Here is a 27,920-nt window from a genome sequence, read left to right on the forward strand (position 1 = left end):
AACAAAATCAACTGTTTAATAATGTAAAATAATAAAATATTAAAATCTTATCTACATTATATACATACCAGACTTTTACTTATATCGTTTAGTACTCTACCATTACTATTAATTATTGTAATCATTATAATCATTATTAATATGTGGTTACATAAAAAACTTCCCTTTTCATTCTTTCAGTCTGTTATCGAAATTTGAGCAAAACCTATAAGAGCTTTGTCATCGGGTACCTCGTTGTTTGCCACACTCGAATTCTACACAACAAGAAATGAAAATTTCATTTCAATCCGTTATTATAATTAAAATACCCATTTATATTTCTTAAGTTCCATGAAAAAATAATTTATTTAAAAATGATTAGAAATTTACTGGAGTAAAACAAAACATTAGAAATGCGGAATTTCTATGCACAATAAAATATATATTTTAAAAACTTACCAAAGGAAACGTGACAACTTTAATGGAATCTCTGTTGTCGATTAATTTTTGAAGATTATTCGTGATGACCGTACTGTCCCTATTGTCCACTAATCCTGCACCCACTAACTCGCTCGCAATTCCTTCGGCGCTGTCTTTACCCACTGCGAATTCGAACCTGATGTCGTTTAGTTCTCGTTTTGCATTCCTTTGAAATACATAATAAATGTTATTGGCTAATACGTAGACCAACTTATACATTAAATATTTAAATAAAAGCGGATTATCCGTAAGGCAAACTAGGCACATGCCTAGGGGCGCGCGCGGGAGTTTTTAAGCTAACAAAAAATAAGGATGTACTTACAAAAATTATTTTGCAAAATATATGAACGCCAGAGGGGCGTCTACGGGGTGCTAGCCTAGGGCGCTCTCGACATTTAATCCGCCTCTATTTATTATTTACTTTCAGGCTTTCTGGCCGTTATCTTTGAAAATTGTCCGTCAACGTTTAGCCTACAAATGCGGCAGACATTTTCAAAAGTAGCACGTTGCTTTTATCGGCGAGTGCTGCATAGTGCTAGCCTTGAAAATATCTGCTGCAATTGTAGGCGAAACGTAGAGAAACAATTTCCAAAGACAACGGCCAGAAAGCCTCAAAACAAATAATAATGGTATTAAATATTTGGTTTGATTAGTATTTGAGACAACTGCTAATACTAACTATACGTAGCTTATATTTGTTGAAAAAAAAAATGTGATTAATAAATTCAAACAATTAATAAAAAAAGGTAGGAAAAGGATTAAGGACTAACCTTAGGACAGGACGGAGACTATATGGTTCTCTGAGGGGAAAAAAATGTTATTAAAATATTTCAAAAAAGTGCAACTTTTACCTACATCAAGTAAAAAACATACATGATCGAAAGGCAATTATATACTACCAAAAATCTTAATGTAAAAAAAATAAGTCAAGTTCTCTAACATTACTAAACTGCTTCGTCGACAAAAGAATTGAGGTCAAGATGGGTGTTGTTTGTTTGCGGTAACGTGAAATATTCTACAGGTTTCGATATATGAATTAATGAACATACGATTTTAAAAGGGTGTATCTATTTGTAAGTTTAAATCAGACTACGGAATTATAGCCATTATTATCGCGTAAATAGACAGACTAGCTCTTAGATTTTCTGTATTTTTTCACTTCCTTTCGTTAAAATGACTTGTTAAGCCACGGCATAACAAATAAAATTTACAGACGTTTTGCATTCTTACTTAAAATAAGCAGAATACTTTCTTAAGTAGGAACATTAACAAGAAAAATTTGTTATTGCTTATTTCACTATTTCGAGAAAAGAATTAACGTATTTTTATAATTCACCAGAACTAACTTATTCTAAAACTGCCCCGCAAAAATGGATAAAATTTACTAAATTACACACCTCATTCGTAATACCAGATTGACAGGGGGTAACGTGTCCGCTTCGCTACTTTCGTCTCGATCGGAACCGCTCGATCCGACCGATGCAAGTGTGTTCATTGGTCTTGAATCAGTATCGCTATCGCTTTCTTCGTCTTCATTAGCTCCTTCATCATCACTTGACCATACCCACTCGCCTGTTTCTTTCCGGTGCAATCGACCGGAAGCGCCCGGTTGTCGTTTTGAAGCTTTCTGAATTCGCGTTTCCAAACTTGGTCCAATAGCAACAAGTGTCTGTTGTAAATACTTTTTATCTTTGGCTTTTTTGAAAAACGGGTGTTTTAATAATTCACTCGCTGTTGGCCGTTTGCTGGGTTCTTTTTGCAAGCAATCTGATATCATTTTGCGAAAAGTTTTTCCATAGGCCTGTATTAAAATAAATATGCATATATATTTTACTTTAAACTAATACGCCAACTTTTCTAATTTATAAACAAAAATGTTTACTTTATATTGATCTTTTTCTTCTGCACCTGTATCCAGATTAGGTGGGTCGTTTTGTAACGTTAACATGAGTACTTTCATCGGTGGATATTTGTGGTATGGGGCGGTACCAGTCGCCATTTCTATCGCTGTTATTCCAAACGACCAAATATCAGCCTTGAAATCGTAACCGTGATCCTGAAAATTATTTTGAGGGGTATGGTTTTGATAATATAAATTTTTTGTATAATATACTCTACAAATGTTTTTTCTTACAAATAGGTGCATATTAAAATTATTTAGATTCGTTTTTAAACATGCATTAAGAAACATATTCTGTGACTCAAATACATATTTACTAATTATAAATAAAAAATATGTATTCAAAAAAATAAAATACTGCAAAAAATTGGTATATATCTAATAAAAGGTTGTAATGTTTATCTGTTCATTTTATTAACTTTTCGAATTTTTGAGTAATGATGCTATACTGTGTCATCCGTTTTATTTCAGGTTGAGTGAACTAAAAATTTTTGTTTCAAACGGTCGTATTTTAGGTCGCCCTATTAGTTTATTTATGAAAGAATGCGAAAGTTATACAATCTTTTTATTTGCCCACAGTAAACATTGGCCATAATGAAGTGACGTTTGCATTTGCATTCTATCCATTACATTAGTGGCGGGTTTTGAACAATCGCATACACTACTGATAATGTGGCTCAATTAACAGTACTATTGAATTACTGCTGTTATCATTCGACGGAATTAATTAAATGATTATTAATAAAATAACACACAGATTATTTACAAATCTTCAACAAATAACAAAAAATTAGTATTGTGTTGATACCTTTAGTTTATGAAAGTTACCTTTAATTAGTAGAAACCCACGATTTTTAACATTTTTGTTTAACGTACTTGTGTACAAATAGGCAAACGAAAGCGGAAGGGATGCAGACAGAACGCATTTCGTACAACATTTACATGCCCTGAGAAGTATATCGATTTTCTCCGTTTGTGCGAAATTCGCGGTTTAAGTTTTCCAAACTGTATATGCTTTCAAACTGTATTTTCTATTATCCCATCTTGAAAAACTAATAATATTTCTTACATGTTATAGTTTGCTTTTATATGGTTCCAAATTAATAACAACTAACCTGCTCCATTACTTCAGGAGCCATCCAACATGGGGTCCCCACAAATGTATGTCTTACTTTCTGCCTGGAAAGATCACGTCCAGTGGCCAGCCATGCTGATACACCAAAATCTGCTATTTGAACAGTGCCATCTTCTCCCAACAAAATATTACCAGCTTTAATGTCTCTGCAAAATTAAAATATCATTGTACTTTCACCACAACTATTTAACTGGATGCAATAGAGCTTCTTTCAAATAAAATATCATTAATGTACCTATGAATTTGACCATTGCTGTGAAAATATTCCAAACCTTTAAGAACTTCTCTTAAGACTGTAGCAATTGTTGCTTCATCAAAAACTCCATGTTTGCAGTTAGTAGCTTTCATTTTATGTTTAATAATATCCAACAAACTTCCACCTAAAATGAAACGGATTATTATTTTTATTAAAGAACCTTTCTAGTATAATCTACCTTCAAGTAACCTCAGCACAAGCCATAGTTCTTCTCTAACAACAAAGCTAGTATAGTAGGTTACTACATTTTCATGATTGCAACTTGACATGGCTTGAATTTCTTTGAGCAATTCGTCCATTGATGTGTTCCATTTTTCTAAATTTATACGTTTTATAGCACATTTTTCGTTTCGTGGTTTACACAGTGCTGCATGAACCACTGCAGTTGCACCAACACCTAAAAATCATATATGAGAATGTTTTTAAATTACAGATTTTTAGTACATTATAAAAAAGCATGAGTCCTGTTTTCCTAAAATATCATTACTAAGTTAATACATATGTAAATGCCATAATAGTTTATTACACTACATTATACTTTAGATAGGAATTATTTGTCTCATTGATTCACTACATCCACTAAGAAAATTAAATTAAGAACAGCTTGTATAAAATTGAAGGTCAATTCATACAAATAAATAATAAGGTTTTTTACAAGTACTATGTTTATTATCATTAGACAACATGATAATAATTTTAAGCAATTGTTGAAAAGTTCTAAATGATTTGTTAATAGTAAAGTATAAGTAGAAAGTTTAATTGTTTCGTTTTGTAATTAAAGTTATAAATGTACTTATGTAATAAAAATGTTAGTGACCAAATACCAAAAGGATAACTTAGAAGAACACAAAAAATGTCTATATTTTCAAACAAATTAAAAACTAAGTGTATGCTGACATGTGCTAACAAACAAAATATGTATCATTAGCATTAATTCAAATCTTGTGACCATACCAATTAACCCAATCAAATTCAGGTCATATCTACTATATGTTGGCCCACAAATCTATTAACCGACGTATTTATTCGATTTAAGTAATGCAGTTCAAAGCAAATTGACACACCCCTATAAATGTTGAATTTATGAGAGCACTTACGTACTAACTTTGGAAATTCAACAAAAAAATGTATTTATGTATAATAAATGGCTTGTTATTAATATTATAAAGATTATAACTAAATTAACCGATAGCGAAAGACCGGAACGAATCTACTAAACATGAACATAACCTTAATCCACACGGATTGTCGTCAGTCCACAGTTAATACGTTGTATCTTTACAAGAATTATTTATGTTTTCAAAAAGTTATTATAATATAAAACGTTAATTAGCGGGTACTTACCGATTACTTGCCGTAGTTCGTAATCATCTTTGGAATTCGGCCAAGGAATATTTGGTTGAGATGTAGTAGCCGCCATTTTTCGCGATAACAACGTGCCTATATTACCGATTGATTGTCGTGCCGCTTTAGCGTAATCAGTTATCGATAGATGGCGATCACATGAATTAAGGGATTTTTGTCGAAATATGCCGGATGATCCCGGCGGGAAAATCTCTTGATTTTTACATGTTTTTCTAAACACAAATAAGTCCGAAATAAATATAAAGGAGACTGTGCTATAATGATAAACCAAAAAGAAAGGTCTTATCCTAACTAACCACAACAGTTTAAACGTGTAAGTGAGCGAAACACGTGTCCGCGTTTTTTTAAACTGTAAAACTGGTTAGTTGGGATAAGACCTTTCTTTTTTGTTTGAAAAATAAGTTCGTTTGCTTAATAAACAATATAACTAATTTAAATAACAAATTACCAAAGTTATTCATGTAATTAGTTCGATATGAATTAGCGCCACATATGTACTTATTTTTAAATAAAATTAATTATTTATCTGAAATACAAACAAACATCATTTCCAGGATTGACTCATTTTGACACAGGATTAGATATAGCTAGGGTGCTTACTTTTTGTTATTGGTACAGGCCGTAAATTAATAACTTTATTTACTTAATGAGAACTAGGAGACATGTAGGTTTTGAATAAACTGATAATGCAAGGAAATTAAAAAGGGAAGGATTTTCCTGATTCCCATGGATTTTATTGTCGTATATAAAAAAACAGTTCGCACTGAAATTAATGTATTATCGAATTTTCCTTTAACAGAGTGCCGCAATAATATCATGACTACATTACATAATTTATTTGTAAGTACGCGTTGTTTTATACTTTTTAAATTTGTTATACACAGTATGTACTACATATATATATATGTGTGTATATTATTTGATGTTTTAGAAAGGTACTTACTTTTTTGTTGTTCTAAATGTCCCCAAAAATCTTCTGCTTTCAAAAATGACTGTAGCGGCGGGTTCCATTGGATGTATTCCCTTTTTGCGACGACGATGATCGAATCTGTTCATTATTTTTCCCATTAGATAAAATGCATTTCTCCAAAGTTTAACTATTCTTTTATCGATTTTAAACTATTTTTTTATTGCTAGTTTTATTAGAAAACTTTGTAATTTTTTTTATTAGTTTAAATTGAAAGACGTCATCGTTTTACTGTATAATATAATATGAATGGTCATAATTATTCAGTACGCAGTTGCATAATAATAAGTTGAATGGGAAGATTTGTCCGATTTGATAGTTTGATTTTGATTAAATTCAACTTCGTTCTGCAAATATTTGGTCTTACTGTTCATAAGAAGGTTTAGTTTCCTAATTTTCGTATCTTTCCTAAATGGAATCGTAATCAAATCAGTAAAGGGCAAAAAGTTTATTGATTATGATGTCTCGTCGGTAATTGATTAGATTATTAATTAACGAAGAAGCCTATCTTGCGAATGCGAAACGATGGTACAGTTTTATAATAAAAACATTGCACCCTTATGTACAAGATTGATTTTTTTTGTATAAGCTTCTATTTTTTACTCCTTTCGTAATTATTCAGTGATGAAAAAGAAAATTTGAATTTAATTATTTACCACATATTTAGCCTAACTCAAAATGTGAGATACTATATTTTTGAGTTTAGTTTGTTTGTATTATTATGAAATTATAACGGTTTCCCAGTAGGTACTGTTTTTAATTAATTTTAATTAAAATATTAAGACGTCATTTGTTTTTATTACTTTTGTTTTTGACTGTTGAAACAATAAAACAAAACAAACATAAACATTTCATAAAAAAAACTTACTCTTTTTTAATGAAGCCATTTTCTTCAGGTAAATCACTCAACGATGCCCAAAGTTTTGATTTCGTTTCTTTTTCCTCACTTGTGCGTCCTTTGGTTGCTGGACTTTCGCTAATTTCTATCATTTTAAAATTTAACAACACAAAGTTTCGAAAAACACTCGTTCGATTTTCTCATCATCTGAAAATCATCACATTGATAATAATACGTGAATGACGTTTAGAGAAGAAGGTGTTTATTGCGTGAACTTGTCTGAATTCCCTCACTTGTAAATCTAAATCATTTATTGTAAATGTCGCCTGTCGACTTTGTTGTTACCAGCTATAAGGTTCAATTTTCATAGAAACCCCAATTTAGCCATTAAGATTCATTAGTACATGTACTTGACGTAGGTGAAATCTACAGGCTAGTTATTGTCATCATTACTATCATTGACATTACCTTCGCTTTACGCGTACAAATGTAAAGCTTGAAGTAACTTTGATAACAATTTATTACCTGGAGCCCTGGGGGACATCCATTAACAAATGGAATATGTAATTTCTTATACTAATTACTATCAACTACTCTATTTAGCGTTTTAAACAAAACTTTTCTCTAGGCTCCGCATTTTAAATGAAAAAATGAAATTTATACAAGTTCAAACACACATCTGTCCCCTAACCGTCTGTCTGCTGATCCGCCCTACATAGAACAGCAAAAATATATTTTATAAAAGTTTTAGAGAGTAGATTAAACTATCAGATAATTTTTTTCTGGTTTATTCTTTTTTGCAAAAATACAGCCCATTAGTTCCAAATTTACCGCAAAACTAATATAATAAAAATAGTACTTGCTGAAGGGCTTTAAAAATTAATTAATTTTACAAATTTATCATTTTTATTGTAATCGAGTGCATTATAAACCACCATGTAAAATTATTAGACATTCATGTAATGGATTCGTTTTCGAAACGTTTGTGCAGTTAATTGTGTATTTGGTAAGGTGTTTTTTTTTTTAAATATTAATTTAAATAGTAATTGAAAACGTTACAATAATTTGATTTCTTTTTTAGTTTCTTCCCGTATTTTACGCAATTGTATATTCAAATTATGCCGCTGGTTTTGAAGTTGATGAAGACCCCTTCAGTTATGTAAGAGATCCCCTTACAAGCGAGGAACAGGTATCTTTAGATATAATGAAATTAAAAGCTTTGGCGGTTCAAGAACCAAATGATTTTGACAACGAAATGGACGATAATATAAAAAAGTGGAATGTGGAAGAAAATCCCGATTTAGGCCGATTTTATCTGAATAATAATGACATCATAAAAAAAAGAAATAGGCAATCGTATTTTCCACTTTCTCAACATTTTACTAGACCTGCTGTTGGTGAAACTTATGGCGATTACAGGGTAAAATATAATAATAATAATAATGATATTTTGATATTAGTAATTATAAATTACGATAACAATACCACGGTTTGAATTAAACATAAACAGGAATTCCTATACTTAGTATGTAAAAATTTGAGATTTGAGTTCCATTATACCACGATTGGTACCGCCATTTATAGTTATATTGGTAATTACTAATTGCAGCAAATTATATGGTTGGTATTTAAATCCATTTTTTGTAAGTAGGTATAAAAATACAAAGAGCTGCATTTAAATACTGACCGCCAAAGGATAGTGACTATATGGATTTAAATACCGATCATTAAGACTGGATCTGCATAATCGAAATCGAAAAAATTTTTAAAAATACAAGTTCTTCCCTCTTATCAGTCACTATGAGCTTGAAACTGATAGCACAATTGCATCGAATGGTCGAAATTCACTTTTGTGAACAATTTGTTTAATCATTTTCTTTTTATTAAAAATTGTTTGAAAAATTAAATTTAAAGGAATTGTTTGTAAATAGGTATGCAACACATCGTACACTTCAGAATAAGAAATTGCTGATACTAACTACGTAATACTACTTCGCCCTGTGCTGCCAGCACTCATAATTTCTTTTATATATAATATTACCGAATTTCCCTGCTTAATTGAATACTGTCCAAAAGGGATTAAAATACTGACTAATAAAATTCAAAAAGCCATAGGATATATAATACAATTTTTTGCAATTGTTTTACTTTATAGGATACATTTTCGAAATGCCAAACGATTGTTTCTGTTGGCAAACACGAACAAGAGGGTTACAAATTTATGCCATCCCATTTTCGGAATTTTACTTGTGTTCCGTATTCTGATGACGGTCTTTCAAGTCATCATAAGCATGTAAGCGATGATTTCTATGTTACCTACTGTGAAATTTTTAAGCAAATATTCTACTTATTTTTTTAAGGTCTGTTTTGTTCGAAGCACAGGAGGAGGTGCTGATGAATGTAAAACTCATTACGAAGACGTATATGTCTTAAAAAAAGAAATTGATTCTTCATGTTGGAAACCGGAGAAATTTAGAATAGCTGTTGGATGCAAATGCAGCGTGGGATTATGCTAGACACAAAAACTGAATATTTTGTCGCAATTTTTAAGATTCATATTAATTATTATATCTTACAGGCTTTATAAAGCATATATGTGTACTTTTTATGTTCTCCTTTGTAAATAATATATGTATGTAATTCATTTTATTTGTTCAAAAATTAAAAAAGTAATTATATGCGCAGAAGAGATTTGAGAACAAAATTGAGAAATTGTCTTACACATTACAGCAAAGTATGTATATGCAATAAGTAATTTATTACATTTGAGAAAACCGATAACTAATATTTATTTTTTATGCGAATCATGCCCTAATATATTCCTAACGCTAAAAATACTTCCAGATTACTGATCTGTATAAGTAGTTGCATAAGCCATTACTATAGACGACATCTTTAAAGTAAAGGTTAAATATTAGACTTTTTTACGTAATGTTTATACAGTGGCGCTATTAGCGTTACTAAAGAGAAAAAGAAAGGTTGATTTATGCATGTATGGCGATCTATGGTTCTGGTCTGCTACTATGGGCTGCAAAAATGTAAAAATCAGTCATCGGGTTTTGTGCGTCAATGTGTGTCGGGTGAGGTTATATGCGATACCTTTTATCGCGTTAAAAACGCGTATTTACTCATATTAGTGCACCAAGTGTTTTTTGGATTGAAACTAGCTGTACAATAAATAAAATGATGTAGTGTTATTACTATTTCAAGCGTAATATTTTGAGGTAAGTAATGTTTGAAGTACGATTAACTAAGCGGCTTAACAATTTATAGTTGTAATTGACAGGAAGAATGGCTTTATAAAAGAATCTATTTACGAATTTAACCAGCTATTGTTCAGTCATTTATATCAATAACAGTACGTCCACTTATTAAATTATTCGATATTCTTGCTAATGTAATGGCTATCAAATTGTTGAGGTAGTCTCCGTACCTTACGCTTACACCTGTTCTATTATAATTGGTATCTGACTGCTATAATATAATACGTAGATATGTAAATATGTACATACGTGTATGTAGTAAAGTTGTCGTAAGCTGTAAGGCCAGTTCTATTTTTGCTCTGTACTGTTTTTTAGTATGATCAATTTACTGTAATAAAATTGTTATTAAACTCTGCTTGGGTCATCAACTGAACCGAGCATGCTCTTCCGATAAGTCGCTGTTATGTTTGTAATTATTGTTTATAATTGGTCATTATCATTACCTTAAAATAATACTAATAATGTCAGTGGTGTATTTGTGTATTATGACGTATTATTATCTCAAAAACAATATAGTAAAAAACATTTTCCTTTTCGTATTTGTGATTTGTTTTAACGAACATTCCTATTAAATTAATTTATTATTGCTGCTCATCATCTTTTTATTTACAATATTTTAGAATGAATACGTTTTTCGATACAGTCTTATTCTTAATTAATAATTAAATAATTAATAGGGCGGCTTTTTATTGTGCAATGTTGTACATAAACTGTGGGATTTTATCATTGGATTTTAGTTTTCATTTACAATTGTTTGTGTTATTGAATAATTATGTATCGATTTAAGACCAAATAGGTGTACCTAATACACTATTCTTAAAACATTTTCCTCAATTACCTTTGAAATGATCATTAATTTTTAATTTAACTTAGTGGTTTATTATTGCAATCAAAACTGAATTGCAAAAGTAATAAAATTAATTTCTTAATTTGGTATTAATCTTCAACGTAAGCTTGGGTTGTTGAACTTTTATATTTCAAATGTCAGAACTAATGTTTATTTGACATACTTCTGATTGCACTAACACTGACATTAATTAATTTTAAACATGCCCCTAATTACTAAAATATATTTATTTTATGATTGGTTTTTTTTTTTAAATTTCGTGTTTTGTAAATTATAGTAGGTAAAGTAGTTATTCCAATATGTTATAGGACTAGGTACATTTTAATAAATTTTAGTTGGAGGTGTTAATTGGTATAAACAATATCCTTTTGGTGAATGTTTTGATTTGATTGTTAATTTTTATCAAAATTATGAAGTATAAATACTGTCATTAAGAACGGATAAACTGCGCTAATGTGTAGGTAAGCAGTGGAGATTTTTTCGCTAAAATAAAATTTCTATAGTAATGATACGTTTCAAGGAATTGACTAATGAAAATTGTAAATGCGGTAATTTCTGATCCCTGCTTATTTGATAATTGTGTGATAAAGCAACTTATTCAAGCACACATTAATATCAGATTAAAAACATTTGAGGAGGTAAATTTTAGTATATTATCTTTGTCTGAATCTTACTTGAGAGAAAAGTAAGAATTACATTATAAATAATATCTAATAATTAATAATTTTTTAAAAATAGGAGAACAGTGAGCGTTATGTCTGTCAATAAAAAATAGGCGAGATATTGTAGGTTGATACCTTCTCAAACATGAAGGCTAGTTAGAGACATATTACAAGCAGAAACAGGAGTTAAAAGAGGTAGATGTATATTTAGATGAAATTACTGTTCGCAAATAGTTAAAAAGTTATTAGGACTTTTATTTTATTTTTGTATACCTATTGTAACATAACACAAATTAATTTTTTGATTAATGATTGCTTTAACTGAACGTTATTTAATTTTAATTATACAATTACAATAAAAGGAAACTTTAAATAATGTAATTTCCTAGTAAGTAATTTTTTCAATTATACTCTTATCGTCATTTGTAATCTATTTATTCAAATGTTTGTTACGTAATATTGTCGTGTTTATAAAGAACAATAAGTTCTTACTAATATTGTTATATTTGTTGCAGGGTACTTATGAATTGCACGCCTATTTCTCACTTAACATAAGAAATAAAACAAGAGACCAGCAATTGTAAGAATGGGTAACGTGACGTAGTAAATGAATGCGCTTGCGCAAGATACCCGCCCATCGCGGGGCGCAACGAACTCCGCGAAAGCGGCAGCAGCCGCAAAAACCTCCCATACAAGGGGCAAACACCCCACTGGGCTACAAGATAAGGTCGCACAGCTTTATTACTCCCACGGCCTTTTTTGCAGCACGTACCCCGCCACTGTCATATCGATAGCTATATCCGTTGTTCTTCTGTGTTGGTAAGTACAATCATTTGCATGTGTACTGTTGCAACATAAAAAAATGTAATAAGTTGTCAGGAAAAACTCAGACAAGTGCGAGTGTCGCTTGTGTATCGAGCAGTGGTGACTCGTATCTAAAATAATCGGGGGGGGGGGGTGCTGCTCCAGAAAATTTTTAGCCTTGATTTTAAAGTTGTATAAAAGGAAATAAACATGAAATACACTTAGATTAACAAAAACTACAAACCTTTACCAGCACGCCAAGGTCGGCTTACACTTACAGAAAAACAAATATTGTAAATTTTTATAATGAATTAAAGGAAATTCATGTAAAACAGGTACATTTAGAGAGCGATGTGGCAGGGTGGTTATTCGGAGATGGTAAAATAATATTATTAGGGAATCTTTTTCTCAAGATAAAAATATTGAAAACATCCCATATTGTGGATTTTTCTAGGGTCGGCAGTGTTCACCTTTGCTTCCCTCTAGCTACGCCCATGTCGACATTGCACTCTCGCCGCTTCGCGTTTTCGCGTGCAGTCAAATAACACATCGCTGGAACTGTTAAGTGCAAAATTTCATGCAGATTTTTTCATAAACGGGAAGGGGGGGTGCTGACATCAACCTTACCTTAAGAATTATGTATACAGATAAGACAATATGTTACATTTCATTTTTTTATTTCATGTCGCACTAGCGAAAATGCATAACTTGGTGATGCTTTTTTAACTACGTCTGTCTGATAATACCACCTGTTTTTTAAAGTTATGGAACTTTGAGTAATTTCTCGGATTTTTCATAATTTTCTAAATGTCTTAGAAATTTCGGAGATCATGGGGTGCTTTTATCATAAACTGCTGTAGTATTCCGACAAAATTTAAGTAAAGATCTACTCACTAAATTTTTTATAACAGAAAGGAAATAGTTACTCTGTTGCCAGAGGATTGAAATTATTTTTGAGTAGGTATAAATACAAAATAAATATACCCTTTAATTTAGATTCCTGACCGTTACTGTTAAACTATGTAGTTTTTTTCCAGGGTGGCGGTTAATTAATTACACTTTTTTAGTCTGAAGATGGTTAAAATAAACCGAAACGTTGCCAAAAACATATAGCTGTGTAATTAATTGACCGCCACCCTGGAAAAACTACATAAAATAAATACAAAGAAAATGCTGATAATTTGTCTAACAGTTTATGACGAAAAATGCTTATACCTACAAAAATTTTAATGAATTCCATTTTGAAGTACTGATTGAAATCTTGTTGGATATCTAATGTAGTTGCGGATCTTATCGATTCATTAAAATTATATTTTCTTTCAATTTCATGAAATGTTTAAATATAATAACAGTATCTTTTTTAAAGTACGCATTTCGAATACTCCATTTCCATAAATATTCATATGTAAGGTTCTTCCAGTCATGGTTATTAGTTTACCATCTATTACGAATTATAAATAGCACTTTCCGAATTAATTTTGTGGTTTTCTGTTGTAATGTGAAAGCCCATAAAAAATTTGTCCTATTAAACTAATGTAATACGTTTTGTAGTACAGACAAACAAACAATTTTGCTTCGTTAAAATGCTACAATATAAAATAAGAAACTTCTTTAATTGAAAACCTACAAAATTGATTTTCCTGAAGTCAGTGGCGGCCTTAGCCATTGTGAGGTTCCGGGTGGGGAGACCTTTGCGGGGCTGTTGTCATTGTGGATAATAGATACTTGACCAGAAATGCAAAGTTATTAAAAAGTACATTTATTATTTTAAACTAATTTCGTCACGAGTCGCCACTGATTCACGTACTTAAAAACAAAAAAATTACGAAACAGCTATGTTTTATAGATTTGACGGAAAATTGCATAGACAAATAGGTAATTAATTTAAATAACGAAATAGCAGTATTAAATTAAAACATATAATGAATATGCGATTTATGACCGAGTATAAGTAGATAGGCACTAAAATTTAAATGTGATTTGCTCCTGCAAATATTAAAAAAACCCTGATCAGTGATCACTCAAGCAGGTATAGACAGATAATGTACATAAGTTACGAATTTATGACGCACATCGATGCTGATAATTTATTTTATGCAAACAAAAATACTGATATTTTTGTGTTATTTTACATTATTAATATTATATTTTGGTTTTCTGCATTTGCATATGGGTCTAAATGTGATGCTGACACACAAAAATTGATTGATTTAATTGTATAGTATCTTTGGCATGCATGTATTCATTATCTTTAACCGTAAAATGAAATGCCTTGAAACGAATGCGATTTAACACTTTTATTAATGCTATAACTTGTGAAAACAATTAATTGATGGAAATTATTGGGTGTTTACTATAGTGGTATAAATATATTTTAAGTGGAACCATCTTTCTGTCTAAAATTCTGTGCGCATACGTCACTAAAATTTACAATTAAATTATTATCCAGGTACCTTCGTATTGTATCTATCTGGCGAAAAAAAGAATCAAGTGTAGCATATTAAACCTGAATATTGATTTGTAAATATGTATATTTTTTGCCATTTCACATATTTTTGTGACGTATTTTATAAACCGAGTTTATCAGAATATTATTTGCCCACGTGTATGCAAATTTTGCAAAATTAACATTATGAATACAGAGACTGGCAAATAATCTGCTATTACGATAGATAAGTTGACAAAGGCAAGTTTTATTTGTTAGCAGCCTTGACTGATACAGATAAAAATATGAATTAAAAAGTGAAATTATTAAGCAATAAAATAAATGCAAATAATTGAACAAAAAATCTGTTATATATAATTAAAACAGCGTATGAATGTGTGAGTAAATTTTTAGTCTTGGTTTTTTTAAGAGAAAAAAATGCCTATTGAATAAAATTTCTATTGTTGAAATTTTTTAATTTTTACTCTATTGTTGACTTTTGTTATTAGTATTAATTTTGCATTTGTCGTACTTAACTGAGTGGGTTGAATTGAAAACGGCAGTAAGGAAAATAGAAGAATGAAAGTAGTTCAGTAAATGTCATTTTTTTAACGTTGTTTCTGTTGTAACAATAACCTACAACAGCCTATAATAAAGCGCTCTTTAATCAATTATAATTCCATTGTGCTGTTTGATATTTATGAGGTTTAAATTAAATTTTGTGTTTTTTAAGTACTAAAATATTCATTACTGGAAAGTAGCAAATAGCACCCAGTGGTGTAACAGTAGGGTGGTAAAATGGGCAGTCGTGTCAACTTTGAACTTTTAAAATGAGAGATGAAATATATTTATATATTTTTTTATAAATATCATTAAATTGTAATGAAGGGAATGATATTTTTGCGTCAAAAGGTAATTATTATTTATAAAATATCCTTAAGCTTATCACGAAATGTGAAATCCATTTCATCGTTACTTGCAGTATATAATTATTTACCTTAAATACATATTAATCATAAGTAAATAAGTAGGAGAGAATGTAATTTCGCATGTACTTCTATATTTAGATATAGGTACCTACAAACTTCAATTGCAAAGTTCGATGGCATAGTTGGTTGCCTTCGAAACTAAAGTTGAAGGTTTTTAGATTCACTATCTTTTCCCGATCAAAAGATACCTTATATTTCAACAGATCTACATCCAGACTTCCACATTTTAAAAATCAAACTATTTATAACTACAAATAATACATATGCTATAAAATATTGTATGCAGAATTTTGGTAACATCAATAAATAGGTGTTTATAATAGATATTGTAATTAGTGTTTCAAATATCAAGTTCATTGCAACTTGTTTTACTGAAATTCAAGGTAAACTAGAGGTGCAAGAAATCAATTCTGTTCACTGTGCTTCCAAGCAAATGTAGCTGTTTTTATTTGGTCTTACGATAATCAGAAAATTTTTTTTTTTTTTTTAATTATTATTTGACCACACAAGTTTTAATAACTGCTCGTTTCTGCATGGTGAAAATATAGAAAAAGGCAGAACTTTCATGTGGTAGAAAATGAAATTTTTGAAATGGATATGTAAGTTGACCAAAAATTAAAAAATAAATAAAAATAGAAGACTTAAGTTACACACCTATATTATTTAATACAGTCATCTGTTACAACAAAATGTATTATGAATATTTATATGTATACTGATTGTATGGATAACCTGGGTAGAAAAGGTTAGAAATGAAGAGGTATTAGAAAGAATAGGAGAACAGAGGAATCTATGGAAGTCAATAAAAAATAGGCGAGATAGGTTGGTAGGACACCTTCTCAGGCATGAAGGTCTAGTCAGAGACATATTAGAGGCAGAAACAGGAGTTAGGAGAGGTAGAGGTAGACGTAGATTCGCAAATAGTTAAGGATGTGTGTTGTTCTAGTTTTAGGGAAATGCGAAGTTTAGCTCTGGATAGGAAAGAGTGGAGGTACGTGTCTAACCAGTCTTAGGACTGACGACCTTATGATGATGACTGATTGTAAGGTTGAATTAAAAAACGTAAATATTATTTAATTTAGATACTGTAGACATCAGATACATATAAAATTGATCAAAGAATTCGATGTTTTTGTCCGGGAAAACCAGTCTGTTCTGGTTATAGATGTACCCGATGAATTAATTTTTAATAAATTAATTATTTGTTCCAGTTATCCTTTGCTTAACTTACCATTGCCAGGTAACTCCTCCATCCAAATATGGAACACCATCAACGAATCGACCAAGGTAGTATCTCACGGTGGAGATCCTCCGTGGTGTTACGTACAGCAGATAGTTGTACGAAGTTCGGTAGTGCCATGGGACCAAACTTTGCATTTAGGTGACGCCTTCAGGGCGCCACTTTACGAGGCTTTTAAGCTTTTGGAAGTGGTGCGAAATTACGAAGATCCTAAAAGGTAGATTAAATTTAAATTGTAATTAATTAACGTAACATATTAAAAATTTTAGTCTCAAAACATTTGATCATGTATGCTTACACGTCGAGTCGTTAAAAAAGACTAAAGACGAAAGGAATTATGTTTTCCCGGAGTACGGTTGTCTTATACTTTCACCTGCTAATCTTTGGCACCAAGATGTTCAACAGTTTATGCAAGACAGCTCAATTCTTTCCACGATTTTTAACCATCAGGTGCTTTAGATAATTTTAAATTTATAAACGACTTTTTGTCTACGGACTTGTGTTTATTGTAGGATCTTCAAAAAGGTAAAATTTCTCACGCAGAACTTCTGTTCGGAATGCACATGTCAGATACCGGAATAAAACGGTACCCTTTGAGGAATAGGCAAAGGGTCCTTCAGTACGCTATAACTTTGTTTTTAAGAGATTACAACGAAGCGTAAGTGTTTGACAATATTTCTTTTTTAGGTGCGTGTTAGAATTTTATTAATGTTCTAGGTTTGTATCGGGATTAAAGAATAAGTTGCAAAAATTGTATCCGCTAAACCAAAATGTGGAAAATTCTACAACAACGAATAACGAAATAGTTTCCATTTATTATCCGGACGAGTTGAATTATTCCGAGTTCATTCCTCTCGGTACGTCGTTTTGCCTTTTATTCGTCTACTACTATTTTTCGGTAAGGAAAATTGAACTGATAAAGTCAAAGTGCGGCATGGCGTTTACCGCGGTCATGACTGTGTTAGGAAGTTTGACAATGACCCTAGGTCTCTGTTTCTTCTTCGGCCTCACGTTGTCGTTACGCGTTAAAGAGATATTCCCGTATCTCGTGATCCTTGTTGGCTTGGAGAACGTTTTGGTGTTAACAAAAAGTGTCACTTCGGCACCTTTACATTTGGACATCAAAATTCGCGTGGCCCAAGGGCTTAGCAAGGAAGGCTGGTCCATCACGAAGACGCTTCTCATAGAAATTACTATCCTCACCATAGGTCTGTTCACGTTTGTCCCCGCCATTCAAGAACTGTGTATTTTCGCGATTGTCGGTTTGTTAACCGACTTTTTCCTTCAAATGCTTTTCTTTTCCACTATCCTCAGCGTGGACATTAAACGTAAAGAGAACTTGGTGGAAAAGAACAACATCAGCTTCCGAAATGCCCTGTATCAGGGTCACTTTTATCCCGAAAAGACACTCAATACGGGCATGAACCGGTCAAAATCGCATCCTAAATTGTCATCGGCTCACACGGACGTGGTGGCCAGTCAGAGTCATCAGTTGGACCGGCGGATACCGAAAAGAGTGAAGCTGGTTAACATTTGGGCTCGAACGCGTTTTTTTCAACGTGCCTTTATGTTTTTAATGGTGGTGTGGATAGGACGCATTCTGTACGACAGTGGAATCGTGGAGAATTACTTTTTGGACAGTCGGGTCGCCGAAAATCGTACAAATGATCGTTCCAGTGAAGAACGTTCGCTTAAGTTTCGGCCGCAGTTAAATCGCACGTTGAATGTGAATTTTTTGACCGATACTGTTTCGGAATCTGACATTATGAAACAGAAAAATCACACGGAGGAATTAAGAAAGTTACGGCATCCAGAGTTTTCGACATCGCGTCGTTTGTCCGCCCAACATTGGCCGACAATTTTGAAGAAGTACAACATTTCTGTAAGTGGTCGATCAGTGGTGATTTTACCAAGTATAAAGTTGTCCCATGCAATCAGTCCTGAACAGGCAGCTCTTTTGAGGAATTCCGAGGAAGTGTATGGACAGAAGTTCCAATGGCAGGCGCTGGCGGCTGCATTGGACCCTATCGACTTTACTGGTAAGTTACATTGTAATATCTATTCGTTTTCGGAAATTAGAGTTTGTTTTTATTTCGTCATTTATATGATTCAACATCAGCAAAATCATATAGAATCAATGTGAGCCTTTATTTTATTCGGTACACTTTCGTATTTCTTCCTCAAATAATTATCGACTGGACAACTCAAGCAATTTAAGGAATTTAATGTTACATTTAATTTAATTATTATTTAATATACCGATGTTTCGCTTTATGGTGTTAAAGCTTCTTCAGGGTAGATTATATGTAGGTCAAATATATAAATACAGATAGTACAAAAGGTTCGTTGGCGTGTTACTTACTTTTTGCAATTATAGTAGATTCCGCTTATAATGACATCGAAAGTAAATGATAAACACGTCGTACTAAGCGGGCGTCATATAAAGCATAGCCTTAGAAAATAAACAACTTTCTATTTTGGTTAGTTATTTAGTTTAATAGGGAGAAAAACTACAAATTGTATACATTTATTAACAGAAAAAGAAAAAGAACGATGAATTTTTATATCAATGTACATAAGAAGGGTCAGAAAAACTAGCAAAAGTGTTATTATTAATCATTTGGGTCACTATAGCCGGATATAATTTCTTGAGAATCAGTCATAATAAACGATATGTCATTTTAAACGGAGTCATTATATCCAAACTTTCCTATAGAAAATTTAATATGAAAACCAAATTTAACACTGCAGTTACTCCATATTAAGCGGTCGGTCAATATATATATATGTGTGTTACTGATAAACTATTTCATGGAATATTATTATGTGAAAACAAAATTTTAAAGTTGCTTACAATGTGTTAAGTTATCTATTAATTGCTGTTTTATTCATTTTTCCAACTAATATTTGTCACATTGTTGAAGTACTTGTATTGTTTAGAAATACGTAAGATATTTCAAGTTTTTTTTTCTGTTTACTAAACATATATGTATACATATCCATAATTATAATACGTCTTGTTTTGCTTATTCCTTGAAAATATTTTGCATACTAATTATATTTTTGGATGTTTTAATGCAATAGTAATTAAGTACTTACGATTTAGTTTACGTAAATCCGAGAAAAAAAAGCGTTAAAAATAGAACGAAATTAAATTTGTAGTTTAAACAACTATAAAAAAAAGTTACTTATGTAATGTGCATATAATAGTGACCTTTTAAAAAGCACACGTCAAATTCTTGTAATAACATGTGTTATTTTCTAATAATAATTTATTACTTTACAAAATGAAAAAAAGGAAATTGTTTTGCAGTATTTCTTTTCAGCGGTTAAGTTGATGATAAGTAAAACTTTTAGTGATAAGGTGGTGTTGCGCTTTTGACCTTTCAAATATTGTCAGTGTTTTTAAATATTTTTAATGTTAAGTTACGATAATTTAAATGTTAACAAAAACTTAATATTTTACAAGTTAAAAGAAGGCATACGACATATGTACTTAATTGCCAATTGATTTGGAAAAATGTGAAGGTTTATCCAGGTTTATTTAATTGTTAGCATTTTTAATCAGCAGATTAATTTTTTTATATATCTACAACTACAACGTCGGTAATTTCTTACAATATGAGACCTACAGTCAGTGGAGGAAAAGGGGTAGATTTGGCAGGGGTGACCCTGGAGAATCTTAAAAAATATTTTTAGGTGAGGCGGAAGGGTGTAGGTGAAGAATTGAATAAAAATTAATTGTGTGGACGATGATGGTTAGATGGGATCGTCTTTCGGGGGTTTCTATCTGTTTTATTGCATAGGGGAGGAGGGGAACTTTTATCCACTATAACCTAGTGATTGTTTTTTTTTTTAATCTATAATCCAGTAAACAGGATAAAGGGCATGATCGAAGGACGATAATGCTCATTTGATTTATGTTGTCTTTTTCTACCGTAACCTTCTGATTTCAAGCAGTCAAATAAAACCGTTCTTTTAATTAAAGTCATTAAGGAAAATATTACTTGGTGTAACTCAACTGAATTTTAACTTAAGGATACTTTGATTTGATTTCCTAGGATCATAAGATTATGGTAGGAATAGAGTACATGAACAAAGTGACTGTTGTGGTTATGTCCTTCCTATTGTTTACATAGATGTGCATCTAAAAACATTTTTTTTTCCATGGTCTCTACTTTTTAACGATCAAAATGGAGTCATTCGCAATCTCTCTACATTCACCCACCACACGACAAACGGTCCCATCAACCATGTATTAGCCGTTTATTTATTTTTATTCGATTCTTAAAGTCCCCCCCCCCTCCACGCGTATTAATACTTCGTCGAATAACAAGATGAAATTTATTTCTTTATTGTTCAGACAATAGAACATGTAAGCTTGAAATTACATTACAAGTTAATTAATAGTTGTTGAAATTATCTTGATTTTGTTTTTTTATAAATTCATTATGAAAAAAGTTAATTAAACGTATGTGTTTTAATTTTTTAATATTGTAGATGGAAAAAATCATTATTAATAAATTTTGTCGTGTAGGTGTTGGTAATCAATTAATTTTTTTATCTAATGTAGATATATAGGTATATATTGATAAGTGTACAAATCATTTCAAAAACTACAAAACAATTGACAAGGGACTGTTTTGGTTTTGTAATTTTATATGTTTATGCATCTGTTACCTGATTAAATTACACAATAGAACAAGTTTATATTTTTTTCTCTTGTCATGTATAGAGAGCGCAGTTTTTGAACGTTTTGCTTAACCCCTTTTCCTCCTAAACGCTATGTAACACCCAGCTAATAATTTTTACCTAAAAATGATAATTATGTCGTGCAAAATAAAGTGAAAAATAATCTACTCAAATAGGAATTGGACCTTTTCGGTCTATGGATTTGCGTTATGTTTTTATTATTTTACTTATTTTAACAAAAACAAATGCTACGTAAACCACTGAAATTTATTAAAAAATTCAGTATCGAATTTAACTTATTTTTGCTGATAAAAAGGGGATATGCAGTCAGCGTTTATGTAAACTCAAGCAATTTAAGGAATTTAATGTTACATTTTTCCTATTAAATTAATTTATTATTGCTGCTCATCATCTTTTTATTTACAATATTTTAGAATGAATACGTTTTTCGATACAGTCTTATTCTTAATTAATAATTAAATAATTAATAGGGCGGCTTTTTATTGTGCAATGTTGTACATAAACTGTGGGATTTTATCATTGGATTTTAGTTTTCATTTACAATTGTTTGTGTTATTGAATAATTATGTATCGATTTAAGACCAAATAGGTGTACCTAATACACTATTCTTAAAACATTTTCCTCAATTACCTTTGAAATGATCATTAATTTTTAATTTAACTTAGTGGTTTATTATTGCAATCAAAACTGAATTGCAAAAGTAATAAAATTAATTTCTTAATTTGGTATTAATCTTCAACGTAAGCTTGGGTTGTTGAACTTTTATATTTCAAATGTCAGAACTAATGTTTATTTGACATACTTCTGATTGCACTAACACTGACATTAATTAATTTTAAACATGCCCCTAATTACTAAAATATATTTATTTTATGATTGGTTTTTTTTTTTAAATATTAATTTAAATAGTAATTGAAAACGTTACAATAATTTGATTTCTTTTTTAGTTTCTTCCCGTATTTTACGCAATTGTATATTCAAATTATGCCGCTGGTTTTGAAGTTGATGAAGACCCCTTCAGTTATGTAAGAGATCCCCTTACAAGCGAGGAACAGGTATCTTTAGATATAATGAAATTAAAAGCTTTGGCGGTTCAAGAACCAAATGATTTTGACAACGAAATGGACGATAATATAAAAAAGTGGAATGTGGAAGAAAATCCCGATTTAGGCCGATTTTATCTGAATAATAATGACATCATAAAAAAAAGAAATAGGCAATCGTATTTTCCACTTTCTCAACATTTTACTAGACCTGCTGTTGGTGAAACTTATGGCGATTACAGGGTAAAATATAATAATAATAATAATGATAATAATAATGATATTTTGATATTAGTAATTATAAATTACGATAACAATACCACGGTTTGAATTAAACATAAACAGGAATTCCTATACTTAGTATGTAAAAATTTGAGATTTGAGTTCCATTATACCACGATTGGTACCGCCATTTATAGTTATATTGGTAATTACTAATTGCTGCAAATTAAATGGTTGGTATTTAAATCCATTTTTTGTTAGTAGGTATATAAATACAAAGAGCTGCATTTAAATACTGACCGCCAAAGGATAGTGACTATATGGATTTAAATACCGATCATTAAGACTGGATCTGCATAATCGAAATCGAAAAAATTTTTAAAAATACAAGTTCTTCCCTCTTATCAGTCACTATGAGCTTGAAACTGATAGCACAATTGCATCGAATGGTCGAAATTCACTTTTGTGAACAATTTGTTTAATCATTTTCTTTTTATTAAAAATTGTTTGAANGGGCAGCAACAACGAAATATCGATTTTTAAAGTCAATAAACATTCGTTTCTATAACAGAAAGTTTAGTTTATTCCCAGTCTACGAAGATCTGTTATAATTAATACGCTGTTCACATTATGCGGGGTTACGTTATGATACTTTCACGAGTTTGCTAAACATATATTTAAAAATTATAATATTATATAGCTTTATTAGAGCTTTTCTTTCATTAATAATTCCGTACACTTCAGTATAAGAAATTGCTGATACTACGTAATGCTACTTTGCCCTGTGCTGACAGCACTCATAATTTCTTTTATATATAATATTCATTATTTTTTTTAATTTTATTAGATTCTGAAAGTGACTCGTCCTCGGATCATCTTTTATCCCTCTCGGAAAGGCCGTTTTATCCGAATTCACCTATGGAAATATTTCTTACAACAATTCTATGTTTTATAAGCATTATAGTCATGGCTTACACCTTCGTTGTGTTATACCGTTGCATTTGCTCACGAAATTATGCCGAATGGCGTGCATCGTGGTTCAACAATGGAGATAAAACAGAAGAAAATGATGTACCGGTCTTACTGGAAGCCGTCCCTATAGTATTAAAAGGTCATCCTCAAGAAATCGAATGTATCGTTACTGACGGATTTTCAGCAGCTAGCTCATGTCTTGGCGGACAGATTAAAGTCTGGGATACCAACACGGGAGATCTTCTCGCAAAAATAGACAGGAACAGGTGAAGTATTTGTCATTTTTAGATAGTCTGAGCGACAAATAAAAATTCGTAGAGATATTGAAATGCTGTGCCGAAACGTTAAGAAATCTCATATGATTAGAATACCTACTAGAATTTTTGTTTGCATTGGCTTCGGAAACCCAGTTGAACATTATAATTATTATGGGCTTTTGGGTTTCATCATGATCGTTCTTCCAAACGTTTGTTGTTGGCTGCTTCAGCTTCACTGAAATATTTGGACGAAAAAACTATGACCTTAAAGAAATTCATAAATCTAGAATAATATTGTGTTGGTTCTTATTTCATCTGTTTATTTTTCAGCTTGCACAATAATGGCCCATGTAGCCGATCTCCTGAGCTAAGTATGGACAATGGAGACGACTGTAACTTATCAGACTACGAGTCAGGATCGCCTGCATCTCATGATGATCTTTTACCAACGTTTCCCAGTTTGCAGCATAAAATTAATATCAACTTCAGCGGTTTACGCCTTCGAGCCGATCGAACTAACACTCTCTATGACTTTGGTAACGATTATCGCGAGTTGTATGCGGAATTTCAACGTCTACAGCGTTTGAAACGTCGAAATAACGATACGGCACGATGGGTACATGTGCAAAGACAGTACAGTCGAAGTGGTGATTTCGAAATAGATAACAATGGTGGTATGACTTCTTATGATTGTTTAGAAAAAGATGAAGCCCTCAAGAAATCCCCGCGAAATTATAAGTGCGAATTTTTTAATGACAGTAGGGCAACAAACGGTGGTATCAACTCGAACGACTGTGTTAACAAACCTTCGCCGATTTGGTGTATGGATTATGTGGATAACTTAATCGCCATCGGGTGTGCAGATGGGACGTTGGAATTTTGGGAGGGGACTACCGGGAAATTTAAGGTACATGGATAATAAGTAGGATTGCCTTTGGTGTTGTCTGAATTGTGTTTTTTTTTTCAGTGCTTATATAATGACAATTCAGGAGTAGCCATAACATCAATAAAAATAATAGGTTCCAGGGCTGTGGTCGTTCGATTACTTGGTACTGTCGACTTTTTACAGTTACAGACTTTTAACCATGGTAGACCTGTAGACTGGAATTTTACGTCAGCATATCGAAGAACGCACACGAGGACTGCTTCGGCTGGTTCTCTTTCAGAAATAAAAAACGCAACACTTCAGGTATAAAAATGCAATTCCAATATCTCCTTGAATGTTTTTTTTTTAACAACGTCTTCCCGCTATGTATTATAAAAATTATAGCATTGGAGGCGTTTTTTCGACTTTTCGCTAACAGTTGTGGTTGACATCCTTAGAGAACGTAGCGAGGGGGTAAAGTCTTTTGCTGTGGTTATACCAAAATAGTCTCAAATTTTAAATTTTTATTTAATTAGAAGAATACTTTTATTTCTTATCAGCTTATCACAATGAAAATGTTTCTGTATAGGATGAAAGTTTAGAAGAAATGGTATGTCTGAAGGTAATGTCATTGAAAGCTCATCAGCAGCCGATAACTTGTCTCGATTCGGAAGGAGGACGAGTAGTTACCGGCAGTCAGGATCACACCCTAAAAGTGTTCAGATTAGATAACGGAAGTGCTCTCTACACTCTTCATGGTCATTATGGACCTATAACCAGTTTGTTTATTGATCGAGTTTGTCCTGCCACTTCGGGTAGTGGGTCCCAAGATGGAACCCTTTGTGTGTGGGACTTATTAACAGGTAAGGGAATAAGTCTTTTAAATAAAGTGGTACTTTAATTATTAATGTTTATAGAAACGTTTATTTATTAGTAAGCACAACTGAAGGTGACTTATTTTAGAGGATTTTGAATTTTATTTTTACCACCCCTCCGAATAATAAAAGTAATGCATATACTTAGGGGTATTTACATCTTAGTAATATGCTATTGATGTAGTTATGCCTTTATGACAAAAATTAGCTTGCTTAAAACCCCATGTGTCGGTTTTAGAAAATAATGTTTCACTTCCAATTTAATTCTTAATTAATTTTTTAATTCAATTCAATAGTTTATTACTGCTTATACAACTTTTTTCTATTCTGATAAGCTCCAAACTCTTTAATGTTTTTCGTTTTATTACCTTTGTACCTCTAAGCTTTAGAGATTATTTTCGTTTTTGTTTTAACTTATAAATTATATACATATTTTGCAACACCATATTTTTTGCCTAAATACGTAATACATTGTCTATCATTAATATTATTTACAGTAATAGTGGGGCAGCAACAACGAAATATCGATTTTTAAAGTCAATAAACATTCGTTTCTATAACAGAAAGTTTAGTTTATTCCCAGTCTACGAAGATCTGTTATAATTAATACGCTGTTCACATTATGCGGGGTTACGTTATGATACTTTCACGAGTTTGCTAAACATATATTTAAAAATTATAATATTATATAGCTTTATTAGAGCTTTTCTTTCATTAATATGTCTATATTCTTTTCAGGAGCTTGCATGTATAGTAATAAAGCTCACGACGGTGCCATTACTTCGCTTACGTACTCAGCTAGTTACGTAATATCGCTCGGAATGGATGAGCGTCTTTGCATTTGGGAACGATTTCAAGGGCATTTATTAAACACCATCAACGTTTCGAACAGTTTTCCTACGAAAGTTATGATGTTGACACCACATTTAGTACTCACAACGCGACAAGGTGGTCTCGTGGTGTGGGACGTGCGTACGGGCGAGTGCGTAAGAACGATCGTTTTGGGACGCTCAGCTCTTGTGTTTGTCAATCAAATGATCATGCTGCGGGATTCGGTTCTGTGCGATTTCGGCAACGAACTCAGGATTGTACGGTTTCCTCTTATCACGCACAAGTGCGATTAATTAAAAATTACTAAAATTAAAGATGTTTGGGATCGACCATGTTATATTATGTCGTACATCAACAGGGAGAACGTAAAATACAGAGGATCAGTTGCTAATATTGTGATGTCATAAAGGTAAAACTTTCAAATTTGTTATTGTTTTTATCGACTTTTTTCGCACAGCTACAATATTCAAGCCCTAAAAGTAAAAGAGTGATATGATTTGATGAAATCTGAAATTTAGTTATTTAAGGTAATCAGATAAAAAAGCGGTACAAAAAGTTAGACTGTATATGCTCCTGGAATAAGTTTTAAAAACTTGTAAATGTATACCGATATGATGTCATTATAAAAGAGCTAGAGAGGACTACAATAGTTATGTGACCTAATGTGAAAATGCTTTAGACGGAATATAAGAAATGTTAGTAATAAAATATATCAGTTAATTTGACGAAATTGATCACCTAAATACTAGATACATATTATGAGATCTAGCTGGATTTTATGAATTAGAATAATCGAATTTTAATTGTCAAAGCGATAGAAACTGACGATGAATTTGGAAACTGTTCCAATGATATGAACGATTCCAACGAATGGCTTTTAAATTATTGTTTAATTACATTAAAAGCCAAAAAGAGTTTTAATTTAGAAAATATTTTCTAATGAAAAATACTTTTACAATTAATACAATAATTATTTATTATTATTTTATCT

At 31.5% G+C, this 27,920-nt stretch overlaps 2 protein-coding genes across 2 annotated transcripts; one reads left to right on the top strand and one right to left on the bottom strand.

Moving 5' to 3' along the window:
• Positions 1-10,591, bottom strand: LOC108734802 (serine/threonine-protein kinase OSR1). The gene is made up of 11 exons (XM_018466482.2): positions 10,433-10,591; positions 6,951-7,127; positions 6,059-6,163; positions 5,095-5,327; positions 3,929-4,147; positions 3,730-3,874; positions 3,475-3,640; positions 2,342-2,515; positions 1,857-2,260; positions 439-625; positions 1-254 (listed from the first exon to the last, which is right to left on the bottom strand). Exons 2-11 carry the CDS (start codon positions 7,070-7,072, stop codon positions 177-179), a joined length of 1,833 nt encoding a protein of 610 aa, XP_018321984.1. The 5' UTR covers positions 7,073-7,127; positions 10,433-10,591; the 3' UTR covers positions 1-176.
• LOC108734801 (sterol regulatory element-binding protein cleavage-activating protein) lies at positions 9,916-27,570 on the top strand. The gene is made up of 11 exons (XM_018466481.1): positions 9,916-10,144; positions 12,208-12,511; positions 17,122-17,367; positions 17,420-17,600; positions 17,663-17,808; positions 17,868-19,189; positions 23,977-24,367; positions 24,689-25,265; positions 25,326-25,547; positions 25,813-26,086; positions 26,837-27,570. The coding sequence occupies exons 2-11, from the start codon at positions 12,300-12,302 to the stop codon at positions 27,220-27,222; spliced, it is 3,957 nt and encodes a 1,318-aa protein (XP_018321983.1). The 5' UTR covers positions 9,916-10,144; positions 12,208-12,299; the 3' UTR covers positions 27,223-27,570.
• The last annotated feature ends 350 nt before the right edge of the window (positions 27,571-27,920 follow it).

This window comes from Agrilus planipennis, unplaced genomic scaffold (assembly GCF_000699045.2).
Source record: "Agrilus planipennis isolate EAB-ADULT unplaced genomic scaffold, Apla_2.0 scaffold80, whole genome shotgun sequence".
Lineage (NCBI taxonomy): Eukaryota > Metazoa > Arthropoda > Insecta > Coleoptera > Buprestidae > Agrilus > Agrilus planipennis.